Genomic DNA, 21,050 nt, shown 5'->3' on the forward strand with positions numbered 1-21,050 from the left:
TAATTTTCGGATTTCCACACTATTTCTCTTTTTTTTTCCTCCAGCGTCGACTTCATTTCCGCCAACTTCATTCTCATGTTCATCTGTTTCTGAAAAAGATTCCTCTTTCGGGCAAGGGTCTTCTCAGCTTCAGTTTCAGCCTTCGAGCAAGGAAGTAATAATTAAAATATCACCTCACATATTTTATTTGCTAATGAAACTGCCTACTCGATATGTTTCATTCATTTTGAGTCAGTTTGAATTCAGACGAGAAAGAATAAATCTTTGAGAAACTCTCCTTACCCTGACTACATGGTCTCATAGCAATTTTATATCATCTTTAGATGCGTTGACAGTTATCCAATTTTTCAATGGTTGGTTTCAATGGCTTTATTATGCTTTATTTTTCAGTTTTTGTGTGTACTCGTGGCCGAGTGGTTAGCGTTTCACATTATCATGTTCGAACATTATCATGTTCGGGTTCGATTCTTGTTCTGGTCGGGGAATTTCTCGTCAAAAAAATTTCCTTCGACTGTGGTCACGCGTATTCTAGAGCTTGCCCCTCGAAATACATTCAAGGCGTGTTATCTGGCTTAAGAAATCTCAACTAAGTATTAATAAATGACGCTAGTTAATGCATACGTTGAGACGGCGCAAAAGTTCCACAGTGAACGTTAACGTCATTCAAGAAGAAAAATTGTACCAGAAAAAATAACAATAAATGTGACAAACTTAGAAAAACATGCCCCAAGTACAGGGTTTTCCATTTCGGGCTTCCGAAAGTATACAGCCCTGCGCTGACCGTTTGACATAGCTGTCAACCAAAGCGTCATATCGTTAGTTGAATGTCTGCCATTTTACAATATGGATCGTTTTAGCATCGTACAACGTGTTAATTTTGTTAAATTATACTATAAAAATGATGAAAAACCGGCAAATGTTTTTCGAGCATTACGGACGGATTTTGGTCGTCATGGACGGCCTACAGAGCACACAATCGCTAAAGTAGTGCGTAAATTCGAACAAACTGGATCCGTAGCGGATATTGTGAAACCAGTGCATCATCGTAAACGTGCGTTCGGCCGAAAATATTGCTGCTGTTGCTGCCAGTGTGGAGGATGACCCGAATGTTTCGATTCCACGGCGTGCTCAGCAATTGGGCTTGTCAAACACATCATTGTGGCGAATTTTGCATTTGGACTTGCACCTACATCCATATAAAGTCCAACTGGTACAAAAATTAGAGCGTGGTGACCATGGAATGCGTCGGGCATACGTCGATTGGGTGAACGAACAACAGCAGCAAAATGCTGAATTTTCGCATGAAATTTTCTTCAGCGATGAGGCACATTTCGAGCTCGGTGGCTATGTGAACACCCAAAATTTCCGTATATGGGGCTCAGAAAATCCACACGTGATTGTTGAGAGGCCATTGCATCCGCCAAGATTCACTGTTTGGTGCGCATTATGGCCTGGTGGAGTCATCGGGCCGTATTTCTTTGAAAATGAGGACGGCGAGACGGTAACTGTGAATGGTGAGCGCTATGGCCGCATGTTAACCGATTTTTTTTGCCACAAATTGAAGATATGGATACGGATGACATGTGGTTTCAGCAGGACGGCGCCACGTGCCACACAACACGACCGAACATGGCCACATTGCGAACGAAATTTGAGGGACGCATAATTTCGCGTTTTGGTGATGCCAATTGGCCGTCCAGATCATGCGATTTGAACCCGCATGACTTTTTTTTGTGGGGTTATGCGAAAGACCGTGTCTATGCCAGCTCTCCGCAAACTTTTGAACATTTGAAAGACAACATTCGTGAAGTTATGACCGAGATACCACCCCATATGTGCCGAAAAGTCATCGAAAATTACCTGTTCCGGATCAAGGTGTGCGAGGAAGCCCTAGGTGGACATTTGAATGATGTTGTATTTCACACATAATGGCATAAACCAAACTTTAATTTGAAACTTTAAATTGAAATTAATTTGGTGTTTTATTTCAATTTACTTTCGGAATTTAAAGTTGGAAAACCCTGTAAATCTATATTACACTTCAAATGAGTATTATTGCTACAATGATTTACGCTACGTGATTCACACCATTATTTTGCTAAATATATGGGAAAAAGTTGAGTTCATACTTTATTACAGATATCAATACAAATTTTCGAATAAAAAAGAAAGATGAAAAGATTTTTCCAAATTCAAAACACAAATTTAGTATATGCTGTTTCATTTTGAACCGAATTAGAACCTGGTATGTTCAATTTTAAGAATGTTCGAAACGATTTTGTGGCTTCAGAATATACAGAGTAGTTTTTCACGGCTTGTGTATTTATTTATAACGACAAAAGAAATTCATTTTCAAATTCACATGACCAGTTTACTACTCTTTCTAGAAACGTTTCTGGGTTTTTCAATCCATCTTTTGCTTTTCTCAATATATCTATCAAAACTTTTCAGTAATTATATAGTGTAATCAAAATGCGCTTCCACGTAATGTTTCTCAAACAAAATAAAACTTCTTCTCACTTCTAATAATGTTTTTCTCGTTTTTCTCCCGGCTCCGATTCAGGTTACTCCCCGGACATCTCGCACCACTTCTCCGCCTTTCTGCCGAAATTAGAACACGACAGCGGCTACCAGCAGCAAACCACCCACTACATCCTGCCGCCAACTCCGACCTCTCCTCCACGATCACCCGGAGCGGATTCGTTGCGAAGTTCACCTCTCAGCAGTAGCAGCGGCAGTCCTTCATGCGTTAAGAAACCCCTGTTCACGAGCAGCTCCGGAACGGCACTGTCGCTTCCGCCCAAAAAGAAAGACATCTACCGACCCTACTCGCTGGACGATAGGCCTCGTAACTATGAGATTCGTATCCCTGCCGAGGAAGACCTACACGCGGCGCACGCCATTCTGGACCTCAGCGCATCGACGGCATTCCTTCCTCCACCCGCACCCCATCAAATCCTGCAGCACCAGCACCAGCAGCTGCTGGAAGAGGACCGAGCCCAAACGGTACCGAGTTCGCTCGGATCACCGGAACAGAACGAGAACAAGAACAGCACAAACACTTTGGACGAAGTGCCATCCAAGACTGTAGCGTACACGTATGAAGCATTTTTTGTGAGTGATGGACGGTCCAAGAAAAAGATCGCAGATCCAAAAACGGTCCTAGAATCTAAAGCCAAGTACACATGCACGGAGTGTGGCAAACAATACGCAACATCCAGCAATCTCTCGCGGCACAAACAAACGCACCGGAGTCTTGATTCGCAGTCGGCGAAGAAGTGTATGACCTGTGGAAAAGCCTACGTTTCTATGCCCGCGCTGGCGATGCATGTCCTAACGCACAAATTGTCGCACAGTTGTGGGGTCTGCGGTAAGCTGTTCTCCAGACCGTGGCTGCTCCAGGGTCACTTGAGATCACACACCGGCGAAAAGCCGTACGGCTGTGCCCACTGTGGCAAAGCATTCGCGGATCGATCAAATCTAAGGGCCCACATGCAGACCCATTCGATCGATAAGAACTACCAGTGCCAACGTTGTCATAAAACATTCGCCCTGAAATCATACCTCAACAAGCACCTGGAGTCGGCCTGCTTCAAGGAAGATTCCTGTTTAAGTCCCCAAGTGCTTGGGTCGAATAATAATCTGGACACAGTCATCGATAACAACAATAGCAAACTGGCACTGGATACGTTGGGCCCAAAGTTGATGTTGAAAAAGGAAAACACCAACGATGAAGCATTGAATCAAAACTTTGCCACCCTTGCGGCGACGGCGACGGTTGGGGGGGTAGGTGGTGGTATCACCGGTCCAAGCAACATACTCGTGATGAAGAATGTCGCCGGCAGTCTGCTGAGCAGTAGCGGCTCATCTCCTGCCACGACGGCGGCCATTCTGAGAACGAACCCGAGCGCGGCGACGGCAGTGCTCGGATCGGTCGTCAACGGGGCGGCTGCCATTCTGACGACCGGCGGCACCCATCCAACGGCGGCTGTTCACATAAACGTCAACTTCAGCGGGTAACCGATAGTGGACGTGGCCACTCTGGCCGCCACCAAGGCGTATCGTATTATTTTAAACTGAGTTCAGTGTGAAGCTCTATTCGCTCCCCCCTCTCACTCAAAAACTCAGCTGACAGACAGATGCAATTGCGCTAGAAGGTAGAAGGTTTTGAAGTTCTTTGTTTCCAAAGCTTTAGAGTGGGAGGCGCATTTGTAAGTAGCAATTTTACTTTTAACGAATCTTTCATTTCCCCGTTCCTTGACTGTTTCTTCTCTTATCTAACAAATTAACAAAAAAAAGGCAACCACACTTTTCGCAAAACTATACTCAAGCCGAAAGTGTGCGCGTACGTTATATACATATATAAATACACAAAACACATGAACATGTAAACAAAAAAAAAAGAAACAAAAACAAGCAAGTATTTACACAAACCCCAAACCCCGTATTATACATTTCTATCTCATGTTTTGAACGAAGCAATTTAATTCAATTACCCATGAAGTACTAGAATTCAATTATACGTTGACAGCGTGTGAGGTGAGGTTTTTTGACACTGCTGTCAGTCCTCTATTTATTATACTAAATGCCTAGGATGCTACTTTTCTTATAATATTTATTAAACTATTATTATCATTATTATTTTTATTAGAACAAACTGACACTCGACACAGAAACCAAAACACAGATCAAAACAAGAGCAAAAAAAAATTGAAAAACAAAGAGCAAGGCTACAAAAAGCTATTAGAGAGAAAAACATGTGTAATATTTAAAGCAAGTTATGAAACCAGCGAGTTAATTAGCTTTTCAACCCCGAGAATCGACTTCGTTAGCTCTCCGCTCCGTCTCTCACTCACTTTCAGCGGGCATTAAAGTCCAAATTATCACTTATCGCGCGCTGTCTAACAGCAAAGAACAAAACCCGGGGTAAGCAGCAATGGCGGACAGGGCTCAAAAGTTTGCGGTTATCGGGAACAACGTCAACAGCGTGTCACCGCGCATGTTGCTCTCTTTCCATGGACTTGTGGCTAACTCCTATCGCGTAATAACGGATCTGTATTTCGATAAAATGTCACCCCGATTGGGAAGCCGTCGCCGATAACTAGGAGGGTGGACATGTCAGGGGTCACGTCAATCAAACCAAGGTGGGTTGTTTCTTGACCTAGGTTCTACAGCTTTCGCCACCAACTTCAAGTGGACTGTAGCGAAGCTGGCTTTTGCGGGAAGTGCATTTTGCTCAAGCAGAATACAATTAACTTTGCTGGAGTACCAATGGCGACGGGTGGACAAGGCATTAGTGACAGATTCGAAGCGTTTTGCATAACTGTTTCAATTTTCGATACATTAGTAATTTTTCTATTTCACTTAGCAGTAAAGTTATCCATAGATTTTAAAAAAAAGACAGCGAAAGGCCGAAGACATAGTAAATGCGATGCGATGCGGATTTCAATGCGGCCAAACTGTTTGTGGAGTGTTTTGCCGCGAGTGAAGTGATGGTTGCCAGACGATTTTCATAAATATCTTCACAATCGAAATTATTGAATGAAAATAAAAATTGAGTTGTTAACTTATTATTTTCCGGCAGTTGGTCGGAGCTTTCGCTATTGCTCTGGAAAACATACTTGTTGACATGTTTTTCAGTTCTTGCTTAGCTTTATTTATGAGTTCTCCCAGAAATTATCGATGGAACCCAGTTGGAGGACATTCGTAGAATTGGCGGACTTAGGAACAATATCTATCTTCAAGTGGTTCATCTCCTGCACAGCGACTCCTTCGCGTAATGGGCGGAGACTTGATCGGCAAAAACACTACATCCTCGCCCGGGTGAAATTTTTGGAAGAAGGAGGCAACTTCCGGCAAGCAGTTTGTGCTGTAAATTTCCCCGTTCACCGCAAGTCCTGAACGGAAGAAAAGCAGCTTTGACATTCCCTTTTCGCTGATGGTTAGGCACCGAAACACCCTTTTTTGGGAACCCGGATGTGGGAGATGTACTTCACGTCGGAACTTACTCCCATGATGGGGGACGTAAAGAAACTGGTTCGTCTCATCGTCCATGACGACCGTGACGTTCCGTTGGGCCCGAAAAACTTCATTCTCAATTACTTGCAGTCTTTGTTTCTGAGTCACAACTTACTTACTACTTATTCGGCACGGAATGGAGCTCACAAACCATGGAGCACATTTCTTTATTCGCCATAACTCCCGCAGTTCAGCTGACAGCACTGTCAAATTTTGTTAAGAAACTCATGGGTTGCTACGATTGACGATGCACAAGTGGTCTCTTCGTCAGGTATTAAGGTGAACACATGAAAATTAGTAAAATTTGTTTACTTTTTAATACAAGCGTTTTTAAAGTCTAGATAACATTCAGCTGGATTATTTTTTCTCAAAAGTATCAATAACAACGTGCATTCAATGGACAATACTACTGAGAAACTAATTAGTACTTTCTACTGCGCTATAATTTAATAACGTTAGACTGTTTTCATTCCCAGAAGCAATCAAATGCGATATTATTTGCAAGCGTTCAGCACATTTGGTATACCCTCGGAATTTTCCTTTGAATTTGGTTTTCCTTCACTATTCCATTCTTTTGATCTTTTCTCTTCTATGCAATCACATTAATAGCGAGGATGACCCCATGTTGTTGTTACCAAGAAACTGATTCACTACTTCACTACTTAGTGAATTATTTATTCATGGCGCGCCTACTTCTATCACTAATGCCATGTTTCGCCCATTGTCATTCTGCCGAACATCCCTCAGTCCCATCATAACGGAGCAGTTGAATGATGATAAGTATTTTCTAGAGAAGTGAGAGCAATTCGGGTTCGAGAGCAGGAAAATCTAAATCATGAAAACGTCCAAGCAATCTGTAAGTAGAGTTTAAGAGAACTAAGAAGTATTAGTCCCCTTCCCCCCAAGAAGTTGCAAATGTAATTTGCAGTCCCTACTACTAGGTATATAGTGGATAAAAGTTTTAAAAACAAACAGAACATTTCTTCGGTACGAAGAAACCATCAAAACAAAGAAAAAAAAAACAGTTACAGCCCCCGTTTTGTTTGAAAAAGAAAAACCTGTAAAATAGTAGAAAATATAAGCACCCCTAGCAGTTAAGGGTTTTTTAGGGCAATTAGTGGTTAAGAGCAAACGCGAGAAGAAAAGATTGTTAAAAGTTATGTGAAAAATTGTGAGTTAGTGAATGAGATAATAATTTTAGCGAATCTAAGATGAATGATCAAAAAACAAACACGGAAAAATCTAGTCTTCACCTAGTCTAGTGGTAATGCTGTGTAAGGTATGCCAGGTTTCCTTCGACGGGAAAATGGTATACCGAGCACACACACACGTACAGAACACCCCCTTTCAATTTTCCTAGTCCTTAAGGTGTAATCAAAGAAAACTTATTTATAGCAAGTACTATTCTAGTCTTATTTGGGAACAAAAAAAATCCAGTGGACTCAGTTTTCCTTCAAACCTGAGGAGAGCCGGTTTCTTGATCCCCGAGTGTACATTTCTGTAGATGCCGTTTTGCTTCATTAGTTCGCTTTTCCACACCGGAAGTTCTACTAACAGCCTAACAATTAATACTGGAAAAATTCCTTCCCATTCTCGAAAACAAAAAACAAAAAAATGCAAAACAGACAACGAAACAAGCAGTTTTTCGTGAGATGATGTGCTGAGTTTTGTTCGGTTGTGTTGGAGCGCTCCTCACACAAACACAGTCCCCAATTTACAACTAAACTAAGAGTAAACGAAAAACTGTTCAAATAAGCAACGAAAGTTCTGAACGAAAAGCAACGTTTCTTAGACAACGAATTAGGGCGTAAGTGAAGTGAATATTTTTTTTATCGTTCCTTCCCGGGAGGCTGAATTTTTCTACCTTAGCTCCCGAGCTTATGTTTTGTAAATAGAATACTGCTGGTTACACAATTTTAACAACAATTTGCATAGTGCGAACACTACCCGTGAAGGATATCAGCGAAATTAGGCTGCAATAGATGATGAGTTGTGTGTTGATAGAAATGATCATCCATAGTAATAAGAGGTATGTCTCCGCATACTACAATATATCAAACTAATCGTCGCAGATGGTACCACTCCTACAGAAGATGTCTTCGCATCATTCCACCTATTATAGTTACTCAAAACGACTTGACAGCTGTCAACAAGGTTAATTAATGCTTTGATTCATTCTCTCCAGATTATCAATACTGAATTGATTGCTACGCGAGAACGTTTGACGACACTTCAAATGACACATATGTCATCAATATACGACAACGCATGAACAAGTATTGCCATCTGGCATGAATAATCTGTTTTCAATTTACAAATTTTCAAATTTCCAAATTTCCGAATTTCCATATTTCCAAAAATCCAAATTACAATTTCTTGTCATTTGATACATTGATTCTACTCTTTCTACTATAGAGGTTTTAAACTACAAAGTTTTTCGGTCTCTAGTCTTGAAAAAGGCCCTTGAAGCCCTGTGATTGAACCTACGTTCGATCGCTTGGTAATGGGCCGCGCAGTCATTTAGGTTACGCAAACTCCCTCCATGTAAAAACTCAACGATTCCAACAGCCTAAAATTAAGGCTTAATTGGACCTATTGAAAAGTGTTAAATTATAGGATGACTCTGATATATTAGTGTTACATTTTTTACCACTAATATATTTAGACCGATAACACATTTAGACGGTTTGAGCCCATCAACTCAGCAACGATCATGATGATCGAATAAGTTTTTATTTGACAAATGGTATATGATTACGAATCAATTTACAATCGTATATTCCAGTTAAAATATACGTTTTGCACATTTGAAAAACTAAGATTTTACGTATCATTATCGAATTATGTCGCATATCGGTATATACGACATTATAAGTATATCGTCTCCAATTCGGGCTTTTTATACGATTTTACGCTTGCTGGATTTAGTTGGAGTAGAAAAAAATATTAGAAAATATTTGAAACATCATAAACACCCAAACACATCAAATCAGAATACAATGAATACACAGGCTAAAACGGCTAAAACGGTTACGAAAATTTAATAGTTTGGAAAACTGAAACAATAAAAATATTCAAACACTTGAAAAAAATCATAATGGATAAATAATCGACCAAATTGAAGTTGCTGGAACGTTTGAAAAGATTCTAAATTTGATTTCATTGAACTAATTAAATTATTTAAATGAATGAAATAAATTAAATGAATTAAATGAACTAAATTAATTAAACGAATTGAATGAATTGAATGAAATGAATGAATCATATAAGGTAAATTATTAACATATTTCAATAACCTCAATGAATTAAATGAATTATAAAAAAACACGAATCAAGTTAATTGAATGAATGAAATGCATTGCTTATTGAAACGAACCAATGAAAAAAATAAACGGTTCAGAATAGTTTGAAAACTCGAATTCATAAGAATCGATCAACTCGAAAGATCTGGAAAGATCAATAGCATTTAAGAGACACCAAAGAACTCTGAAATTATTGGAACAACTTCCAAATAGTTTCGAACAAATCGATAGGGAAAGATAGTTGTTGGGACGTTTGAACAGATTAAAAAAAACAAAAACAACCCGCTAAAATATTTAAACAGCTTGAATGTTATTTTTCTTATTAAAAAAATATGAATGAATAAACAAATCAAATTAAACTATTAAATGGCTTAACGAATCCAGAAATGATCGAACAAAATTTAAAAAAAAACTTAAAGGGTTCACCAATCGAATAATAATAAATATCCATAATAATCAATTGTTTCGAAGAGAGTCCAAAGAGTTCTAAACTTGGAACAATTCTCAAATTCCAAAACAGCCCCGAGCATATCGGTGCAGGATGGTCCCAATTCCATTTGAACAGATTTGGAAGAATTTAAAAACACAGATATGAACCGCTAGAAGAATGTGAGTAGTTTGAATTGTTTGTGTTAAATAGATAATCAAATAATCCAACAATAAAGAATCGAATTACTTAACGCTTCCGTTCGAAAAACACAAACATGACCAAAAATAAAAATAGTTTCGAGGTTCTGAAAAACTCCAAGAATCGAGGAATATAAAAGATTTAATACTGATCAATCGTTTCAAAGAGTCCTGGAATTGTTGAAACAGTTCCAGAATTCCCACAAAAAAATGGCGCCAACTGAACATCTGAAACGATTGAAAAAAATCAAAAGATGAGAAAAGCAAACATAAAAATGAACCGCTAAAAGAATAAACAATATATAAATAGATAAATAGATGAACAAATAAATATATAAATGAACAAAGAAACAAATAAATGAATAAATAAAAGAAAAATATTAAATTGCCTAACGATTCCCCACAAATGGTCCCAAAACATGAACAAAAAACTAGGGTGCGTGACCCTTTGCCAAGAATAGAGGAATTTAAAAAGATGCAAAAGAATCAATAGTTTCGAAGAGAATACAAAGAATTCCAAAGATGTTGGGTCAATTCTAATAGCTTAAAGATGAAATTAAAACTAAAACTGTTGATTGCCTGTTTGAAGAATTTGATTGTTAAATTGATTTAACCGATAAAAAATTTCTTCTGAAAGTTTCGAACCTTTCACAATATACGATGGCGTTCAAATGGCTTTAAAGTCGTCAAAAATGTTTTTTTTTCTTCAATTGATTCACTTTTGGGAAACAAGAAACAACTACAAGGCAACAAGAGGTAAATATGGCGGATGCTTCAAGACACAGACGCGATTTCATACCAAAAATTGACACACGAAAAATGGTGACTTACTTTCTGGATTGTTCCACCATGTGTAACAAACTATATCGTTCGCACCAGATATAAATAAGCCAAAAAATATAGAACAAAAGAAGCTGATATTCGAAAGAAAGGATTGAATTAAAATTCAATGGATTTAAACGGATATGATAAGTTCAAAATAATGAACATTGTAACAGTTTGGTTGATCGATTGAAAAACGATTGAAAAACGACCTTCAATAGTTTCGAAGACAATTAAAAATAAATCTATAATAAACTATTATAGATTTTTAAAATAGAAATTTTTTTGGAACGATTGAACAGATTGAAAGGATTGAAAAATAATATAAATGAACCAATAAATAGATTCAAATACTTCCAAAGATCCAAAAAGAACCCAAGAAAAAGTTTAAAATTTTGAAAGAAAAACGAATCTTTTATAGCTTTTATATTTGAAAGAAAGTCAACAGATTATAAACATTCAAAAGCTTTTAAACATTCGAAATACTCCGCAATATAACAAAGACAAATCTTAATGAAAATGATTTGCACGGTGTTGATGGATTCAAAAAGTTGTCAATATTCGAACAATTCATTAGATCAAAACAGCTTGAAAGCTGGCAAAATCTATAATATTCTATAAATTCGAAAGTTCAAATAAACCCATAGGAACATTAAAAACAAATGAAAAAAAAAGATTATTATTTCAACGCTTGAACAGATAAAAAGATAAAAAATTCAAATGATTTGCTAAAAAAACTAAATACTTTCAAAAATTCAGAATCAGTCCAATCAAAATCTAAAAAAAAAGGATATTAGACTCATCCCAATTCATCATCCACATGACTACATAGACCAAACTAAACAAAAGCTTGATTCAAACAGTTCAGATGATTCAAACGATTCGACAGGTTTGGATTATTCCATTGAGATGAGAAATTCAGATTTGGTGTTTGTTTTCTAGTTTTGAGATTTTGGTTACCACCTAAAAATAAAACCGCTCAAAACTATACCGTTCGATAGATTCAAATGCTTTCAACGATCCAAAACAAGTTAAATCTGTTGAAATGACTAAAACGGATAAAAGGCTCAAACTTTGATAATAGCTTGGGGAAAAAGTTATCCATAATTTTGGGTGAAATTCAAAACTATTTTCAATATGCTTCAGATTGTTCGATTTGGTTCAAATATGCACCGTTTTGTTGTGGAATGTGTTGCCATTCCAAGGGTAGCTACGTAATGCCTCCATCATAGAAGTCTTGGTCTTTATTTACGAAAAACTCCAGCAATAGATCTTTACAATCTTCAAATGATACCAATTTCTTATCACTCTGGAAATGTTGAAATGTGAGGAAAAGGTAGTAATCGCTTGGTGCCAAGTCCGGACTATATGGTGTATGCATTAAAACATCCCAATTTAGCTCTCGGAACCATAAGCACCTTTCATAATTTCAGCGGCCTGGCTTGCATTTTCGCATTTATAAAAGAAAAAGTGTAGAATGTACCGAATTTTCTCTTTGTTGACCTCCATTTTTACCGCCCTGTGACTCACAACTGAATGGAACAAACAAAAAACAGCTAAAGCTTTTTTTAGTGTCAAATATCACCTTCATAACGAGCCTAAACTTGAAATAGTCTGATCGATATTATGCGAGATATCGAACACTAAAGCCAGCTACCGAGAAAATAATGGATAAATTTTTCCCCAAACTAGTATTAAAGAAAAAAATGTTCAAAAGATTCCAAAGAAGATTAATCTTCAAGAAACTCAGAACATTCCATATACTCCAAAGATTCTACATATTCAAACAATTCATTACTATTTGAATATTACAGCGCATTCCGATTTAGTTATTCTTAACAACCCAATGATCACAGAGGCTTTAATATTCCAATGGCTGGTTCAAATAGTTCGCACGATGTAAACAATTCGACATCCATCTATTTTAATGGATCTATGAGATTCAGAAATCTTGATTTGTATCCTGTTCTCTAGTTTGATATTCTGGTTGGCGATTTTGGATTCCGATTCATGATTCGAAATACAAATTGAATAAATTCGTATTCACTAATCGAAACAATAAACTTAAATGCTTTCGATTCGACGAATTCAGATAAAGCTGTTCAAACGATTAAAACGAATAGGAGACTTAGATTCTGAGTTAAAAAAAGGAGAATAAAACATTTCGGTGTTTTCCGAAGAAAATTAATATTCAAAAAGTGTAAATATTCATGAGATTTGAAAATATTCAAAATGTTTCAATGTCAATGATTACAGAGACTAGAAATCTTTTCAAGTTTAAGTCTGCGGGTGGATTGACACAGTTAAATTTTTGAAATAAATTTCTGGACTCTGCCACGATATTAAAATTTTAGAGGCTCTAGTTTCCGATTCGAACGACCGAATACAAAATTTATACGCATATTAAATTTATATCGACCGAATGGATTCTGGACCCACATTCTAGGTGGCAGAAAGATTCATCAAGCGACAGATTCAGATTGCTAATTTACGCGTCATATCCAAAATCCAGACACAGATTCATGATATCGGATACGGAACCTGATTCTAGTGACATGACAAATCGAGAGTTGTGTTCCATTCACAGGTTCTAGAATTCAGTAAACGATTTTGGATTCCGATTCGTTACTTTAAAAATACAGTTCATTTTTTTACAGAGGATTATGAAAACAATCATAAAAATATTCAAGACAAAAGTGCAAGTTGACGAAGAATTGGGACACTTTCAAAGTTTACAGTGAAACTGTTAAAACAGTGTAACGATTATAAATATTCAACAAATTAAAAAATAAATTATTTAACACACCTGAATCCATCAACAGATAAAGTTTTTATAAATTGAACACAGATAAATGATACTGATTTCCATGCATTTTACCTTTTTCGGAAAATAATTCTTTGCTATTTCTATTTCCCCCGCTGACTCGGAGAAAATCCAACTGAGAAGTTAAATTCATTTTTTTCCGTGGTTTTCATAGAATCAATTCTGGACCTCTGGAAAATTCAGGAAGTCCAAAGTTCAGGATAACGATCGAAATTGAAACATATTCCGTGTGTCATTTGTGTTAACCGCAGGTGGATTTTCAGGAGAAATAAGTACATTTTTAAAAATAAATTATAAATGAAAACACATTTTCGGCAAGTAGAGGAAAAATCTCGAATGAAAATTGTCACTGATTTTGATTTTGTAACGTGGATTTTCAGCGGAAAATAAGAAAATTCATTCATGTGGTATTCAAATAAAATCAAGTACCTACTTAATAGTTTTCATTCAAGTTTAACCCGCTAAAACCGCGTTCGGTCTTGCTGTTCTGATAGAGTATGTGAATTGTTTCACAAACACGGATGAATTATTTCGACACGTGCTCTGCATCATGGCAAGGTTGCCACATTTGTGTTGCCCGATCAAAATAGAGTCGAGCGGTCTCCAGTGCAACCGGATTCCAGAATAAAAATATCTCAGGAAAAAAAATTCTGAAACTTATAAATATTCTCCAAAATACCGATCACGAACAAATGGATGTATCATTTCTCGCAATACGCAACGCAAGTCGATAGGAAAAACGGGAGACACACAATGCAAAAAAAAAACTAAACAAACTAGCAAAAAAGGTGATGCAAATATATAAGACACCGAGCTGCAAATATGTAGATACGTAGATACGGATGCTAGATTTGGTAGCCTTAGATTTTATATGTGAAGCTTTCAACCAGAGTTGACAGGACACTGTAAATAGATGACATTCATTATCCTTCCAACACAAAAAAAAACTGTTTTTGTCGAATCAATCATCTTCGTTTGCGTTCCCGTTGAATTTTCTATCGTGATGTTTTTTTTTCAAGTATTTCGGTTGTAAATTTTGGGGTCGCCATTTCTCCCTAGAAAAAAGAAGTAGAAACCGATAATGAATTATCTTTCGGCTGGCTTGGGTTGACAGGTGTCAAATGGGCGACATCCAAAAGGCGATCCCTTTTTATCTGATTTAATTTGTGAGGAAAGTATGATAAGCAGACACTTGTGAAAAGACTTGTAAAGGATAGCTTTTTTCCCCTCCACTGTTTTTTGATTTCATTTTTATTCCAATCCCCAAGAAGCATTCAAACTGGATGGAACGGGCTTATGTGGACGGATGTGGGTAACACGTGCAATAGTATTTGGCAGGGTTGGAGCTGGGTGCGACCCCGAAGGGGTCCCTCAACCCAACACCTTGGAGTGGTGAATGTGAAATTGTGTGCATTTCAAGAGAAACTAGTATAAGTCGAGGACAGCCTTTTGTGCATTGTATAGTCAATTTGAATTTCGTTTCTTCGGATACGGGAGATCCCTACCGCTGGTCTCGCCTGGTTCGCGAGGGAGGACAGCGATTGTCAATTCTAATTTGTACTCTCATATGACATACACAATTAGTTATCCATCCAAACGGGAAAACAAGAGCTTTAGGTCCATAATAATCGAGCAATTAGTATCTTATCCTAGATAACTTTTACTCAACCATCATATATACTCAACACTAAATTTCGGTAAAAAACCCCTTGTAATCATTACCCCCGTTCTCAGCAGTAGAGTTAACTATAAAACCTCCCGCGCCGCTGGATCTCCGCAAAAGTCCCGGGATCCAACGCGGGAGTACCTCCCCCAAAACTACGCAATTGGTAAGCAATTCGCAAGCGATTGTAAGAGGAGTGTGTTCTAGTCAAAATTAAAAAAAAAAGACACGCGCTAGGCTTTTTAATGATCTCATTACGTTTTAAGGAAATCCCCTCTCTCAGGATCGTTAGGGTTCAAAATGACGCAAACGCGTCTTGGAAACTGTATATATAATAAAACCGAGGGAAGGTCCCATACAGTAGAATGAAAACCAAAAAATAGTCCAACTAAGAATAACGCGAGGAAAACAAGCAGAGTTACAATAACGTAAACAAAGTGACATTTACTCTAGCATAGTTGATAGTTGATATTCTTTTGTACTCCCGGATGAGTCACATAATGTAGTCCACGCCCATTGAGACGTTAAAACATAATAAAAGCTAAACGGCAAAACCAAACAAACAAACAAACATAGGAAGTAAGTTTTGCAGAAACTCTCTTTCAGCTCTATTTAAGTAGATTCGTTTCCCTACCGTTCTATAATTTATCTAACTTATCCAGCAGATTTTAACTAAGTAAAACAAATTTCTCAAAACCAGTACTCAAGCATATACTCGATCGATTCTTGATTTTTAATTGAGAATGAAAACAAGACTAGCAATTAGAAGCGCAAAAGAAGCAATTGTATATAAGCAATATATAGAAGGACATAAGTTTTAAAACAGAGCGAAGCGCGGCGATGATTAATGTTTAAATCAATCAACACACACCCAACAAAAAACACACAGCAGAACAAACAGTCAAAAAAAAACAGTAGTAGTGAACAATATATTTAAATGAAACATTGAACAGAATAAAACATCGCATACAAAAGAAAAAAAAAGTGGAAACAAAAGTATTTTTATAGCAAACAAAAAGAACCTAGTAACGAACAACGGAAACATAGTTGTTTGGACGTTTGAAATGTTTCAACACACACACACAAAGTTTGGCACACGGTTTAAGGAATATTTCCCGACAAACAAACGAATAACAAAAAAAAACAAGAGCGCTTCGAGAGAAAAAAAGTAACGAAAGTAATGAAAAGTGCTAGCAAAACAAGGAAAAACGCATACAGTACTTATTGATTAAATTATTGATATTATACAATAACAGAAAAAAAACTATTGTTTAAGATAGAAAACCTAAACTGGAAGTGAAACATTCAAAGAAAAAAAACTCTATTATTATATTATTATTGATTGAGATGAGAAAAACAGAAAAATCGAATGAAATATAGAAAACATAAAAAAAACATTTGAAAGTTTATAAAGCAAAGCAAAAGTTGTTTTCATTTTCGTATTGGTTACACTCCAAAAATTTCACCTTCCTTTCGGTCTGCCCCTTGTGTTGATTTAGACTCTTCTTCTTCTCTGTCGGCTGTCAAACCCAAATTTGGTTGGTTGTGTTTTCCCTTTTTCTTCTTCCTCCTGTCGGAGAAATTCACCTCGTTTCGCAAAAGAAATCCATTTTGTGGCAGGGTAAGTACCTCCAAAACTTTGACCATTTGTTAATCGAAATATGCTTGGTTCGCTTGAAAATTATTGCTTTTCGTTTTCGTGATGTTGATTAGATGAAATTGTAGAATACTTAAAGAGCTTGGAAGCAATGCAATGCGGGTTGAATTTCTCCCGTTGTATCCATTTTTGGGTTGTGTTTTATTGAAGTTTTTTTTTGTTATTTTCCTAAATGCTTTGTGCTAGTGATAAATTGAAGTATGAGTGTCACAAAGTAAATAAAATACAAGCATTGGACTTTGTTGGTAGAATGTTCCTTGGGGCAACACTAACGAGCCCGAGTCGAAAAAAATGTAGAAGAAGTTTTATTGTAGATAGGTACAGTTTGAAAGACTATAATATGGTAATATAAATTAGCAAATATGTACCATCACACTCTCACATCTTAAACACACAATATACACACATTTTTATGTTTAAAAATAACCATCTGTAGATTTATTCATTTTTGCATTCATTTTTGGGAGTAATGCACGTAAACTTGGTGTAACTCAGTAGAGATTATAATTTACCTATTTTTCGTATTGTATATAATCAGTTCAATAGCTTTTTCTTTATAATATTTATGTGAACGTTTAATCTGTTTTGCGTACTTCCCAATTCTTATATGTCGTGTGTATTACCAATGTTAAAAATAGATTATTTATTAATTGTTGAATTGGGTTCCCTTTTCTCAACTGCTCTCTCCAGTATTCGACCCAAAAACAATTATTTCGATATCTACATTTTTCAGTTGTCTATAGAAACCTTTTATGTCTACTACATCGTATATACATACCTTAGGCTTGCTATGGGGCGTTAACATCGCTTGCAGCTAGAGCCTGCTAACACCAATTCCATTTTTTTTTCTAACTGCCATCGTTACAGGAACTAAAGAAATACAGCTTTCAAATCAAATCATATAATGAGAATTTGTGTTTTTCAAATGAAAATACTTTATTTATCATCCAAATGTATTTAATCGTTTTCAAAACTAGATTCTTCTGAAGCAATACACTTTTTCCAACGAATCCCTAGCAAACATTGAATCGTATAACTTGGCATATTGTAGGTCGTATATACAGTGGAATTTTGGATTCGCACAATCGTATATCACGTCGATTAATGCATATACAGGTAAACTTCGATATAACGTACATTTCACATTGAAAATTGTACGTTGTATCAAATTGTACGTTATATCGAAGCATAATAAAGTACTCACAAACGTAGTCTATAATACAATATTGTGTTGCTGTTTTAGTACAGTTAATAAATAACTTCAATCAGAAGATGAAGCTAGCCTTAGCTGATGTTTCCCTTCGTACTGTTGATTAAAAATCATTTAGAATCCGGAATCACAAAACCAGCTGTATTTCGGGATTGATTCAAGGTACAAAACTTGTTTTAGCATCACAATACGGATAATTCATTGTTCTATCAGAAAAAAAATATTGAAAAAATTTTACAACTCGATAGCTCTTGTGGACCCCCAACATCGAAGGGAAATCCTTTCCCTAGTCACAATAGTTTCTATTGCCGTCGACGAATTACACAAAAACCAATTGCATTGAACACAATGCCGACCGCAACAACACGAAGGACCATCACAAACAATCAAAACAAAAAGGTATTGTGATAAGATATTTTTGGCACGAATTTGATTGAACATGCACCGTATATGTTCCGAAACTCGAATTACTGCTTCGTGGGATCCGTTTTGACAGCATTGAAGACATAAAAAATGAATTCACTGCGTGAACTGAGGGCAATTCCTGAATACTGCTATGAAAAGTGTTTCTATGACTGGACCCAGCAAACATTTAATCGTCTAACTAGCGTATACATATATTTTATGCTGTATACATATTATGTGCCCATATTTTGGGTTGTATATGATACGCCTATTCAATTAGCTTTTAATGTGAGTGGAATATAAATGTTTGAAAGTAATAGCGGCGTTGTTTATGAAAATTGATCCGATTGGAAAATCGAAATCCGGTTGTGAGGATTATCAAGCAGCAGTTATCCCGCACGGCTATCTGAAATATGCTGGAACAGTTAAAACTCATATGCACGAGTTACGAGTAGGGATTGTTAACCGGTTTTACCGGTAATACCGGTTTATTTTCCATTACCGAATTACCGGTAATTTCAGTAATTTTTATTTTTGCACCATAAATTTTATTTGCTTTCATGCCGCTTTGAAATATTACTCGAGAATCAAATAAGATCAAAAAACACAATTGACAGTGTTGCATCGATTCTACGACCTCCGAACTTCAGTTCAAAAATCGCTGCTCGATCTGAAAACTAAACACAAGATAAGCTTCAGCGAATAAAAAATTGACAGCGATGTAGGAATTGGTTGATGCCTTCGAACCAGTTCTGTTCGCTGTTGAACTGTTATTGTGGGAGAAATGCACCATTCATGAATCTGATGGCAGATTGTAACTTATGCTAGAACAGCTTTCGGAGCAACCACCAGAAATTTGGAAGCAACTGTTTGAAGTCCTGATTGGAAGGATTGCAGAAAGACGTTTCGTATATGCAGATCTGTTCCCGTATATGATTTATCATTCTACTCGTGGTCATGACACAATTAATGATGACTTTGGCGTTTTCTATCAAACGTCACGGACTGCATTGAACAAGCACAAGAACATTGAAAAGCATTTGAAAATGTCCCTGACTTGATCAAATTCGACGATGATAATATTATTTTAGTAGCAGGACAACACTGCCCAAATATGCATGGTTGACGTAAGTGCCAACTGTGTTTTCCTACTGAATTAAAATAACAAAAATCATATAACTCCTCCGGGTCACTTTTGACTGCTAATATTTATTGAATAGAGACAGATTAATCAATATAAATTGTTCCCAGCCTTGATTATTCAGCTAAAACCAAGAAAAAAGCATTTTAGATCACTGAGCGGTGTCGGTGGTTACGTCACCTATGCAAATATGGGCAGAACAGGAAGAGAGAATCCACTGGACGATGCGAAACCTGCAGAACAGTTGAGCATCAAGGAAAAACGTGAACGACGATTGCCACAATCAAAGGTATCAACGTCCAGGCCAAGCTCTACGTCTATAAACAGATTAATGAAAACCCTCGGAGAGTTCTCGTACAGAGGGCATCAGAGGCAAATACACGACAATGGTATTCGATGCTCTGCGTACTGTACGCCCAACATAATTGGACTCTGAACGGGCGTTTTTCTCTTCTGGATACTTTGTTAATGAGATCTGATCTAGAATAGAAGACGACAAAATTAACATTCTCTGTGTCCTTCAGGCAGTATTCTAGTCTAGAAATTTGAAAAAAATCTAAATTTTTTTCTTCATATTTCTGAAGTTTATGCATTCAAGAATATAACCCCGAAGAGGATTTTTCGAAAATGCTATTATTTACCGAGTTAGAGAAGTTTTAGTGATGCGGTATCTAATCTGGTACGGCCATAACAATAAACTTCAAACTAGTTTTTCTCAAACTGGCGTACACGATATCTCAAGTTCTACTGAACCGATTCATGTCGAATGTCGATATGAATACAATCTGCATGCATCTCTCTATAGCATGAGCCAATAAAAAAAGATATTTTTTTAATTTCACTTTAAAAAAACGTTGTAAACCGAATTTTTGTCTTCAAACGGCCGCTATTTTGTTTTTGACTTGTCCGAGGTTCATGCGATAGCGGCATCTTTACTGATTCAGAATATGGTCGATTTTTTAGTTTCAGATAACCAGAAGGGTTGGAATCGTGTACGCTATGGCAAAACTTTTTTGAACCCCCTTAATTCATCAGCTTGTAACTATTCTAATTATGAATATTTCTTCACCATTAAATTTTTGTTTTATTGCTAAATTAAAGATAATTAAACAAATAATGGTATAATGGATACAAACAATATTCTTTGTTTTATTTTTACGGAGCTCAGAAAAAACGTCCGAAATTCGTGTCTGTACACTAGAATACTCCTTAAGTATTACTTTAACCAACAAATTAGGTATCAAAAACTTGCAAAAGGCTTTTTTCTGTAAACTAATCATTATCAAAAAAGCCGTCTTTTTAAGAAAATGGTTTATTTTAAAGTGTGTTTTTCACCGGTAATTAACCGGTTTTACCGGTAATGAAATATTCATTACCGAAT

The 21,050-nt window shown here is 36.7% G+C and overlaps 1 protein-coding gene across 1 annotated transcript in view; it reads left to right on the top strand.

Annotated features, from left to right (window-relative positions):
* Positions 1-16,670, top strand: part of LOC129765492 (protein escargot-like) — a 121,688-nt gene extending 105,018 nt beyond the window's left edge. The window contains exon 2 of the mRNA XM_055765864.1: positions 2,564-16,670. Within this exon, the coding sequence (XP_055621839.1) occupies positions 2,564-4,020 (1,457 nt within the window). The 3' untranslated portion in view covers positions 4,021-16,670. The remainder of the gene's footprint in view (positions 1-2,563) is intronic.
* The last annotated feature ends 4,380 nt before the right edge of the window (positions 16,671-21,050 follow it).

The sequence above is a fragment of the Toxorhynchites rutilus genome, chromosome 2 (assembly GCF_029784135.1).
Source record: "Toxorhynchites rutilus septentrionalis strain SRP chromosome 2, ASM2978413v1, whole genome shotgun sequence".
In the NCBI taxonomy this organism is placed as follows: Eukaryota; Metazoa; Arthropoda; class Insecta; order Diptera; family Culicidae; genus Toxorhynchites; species Toxorhynchites rutilus.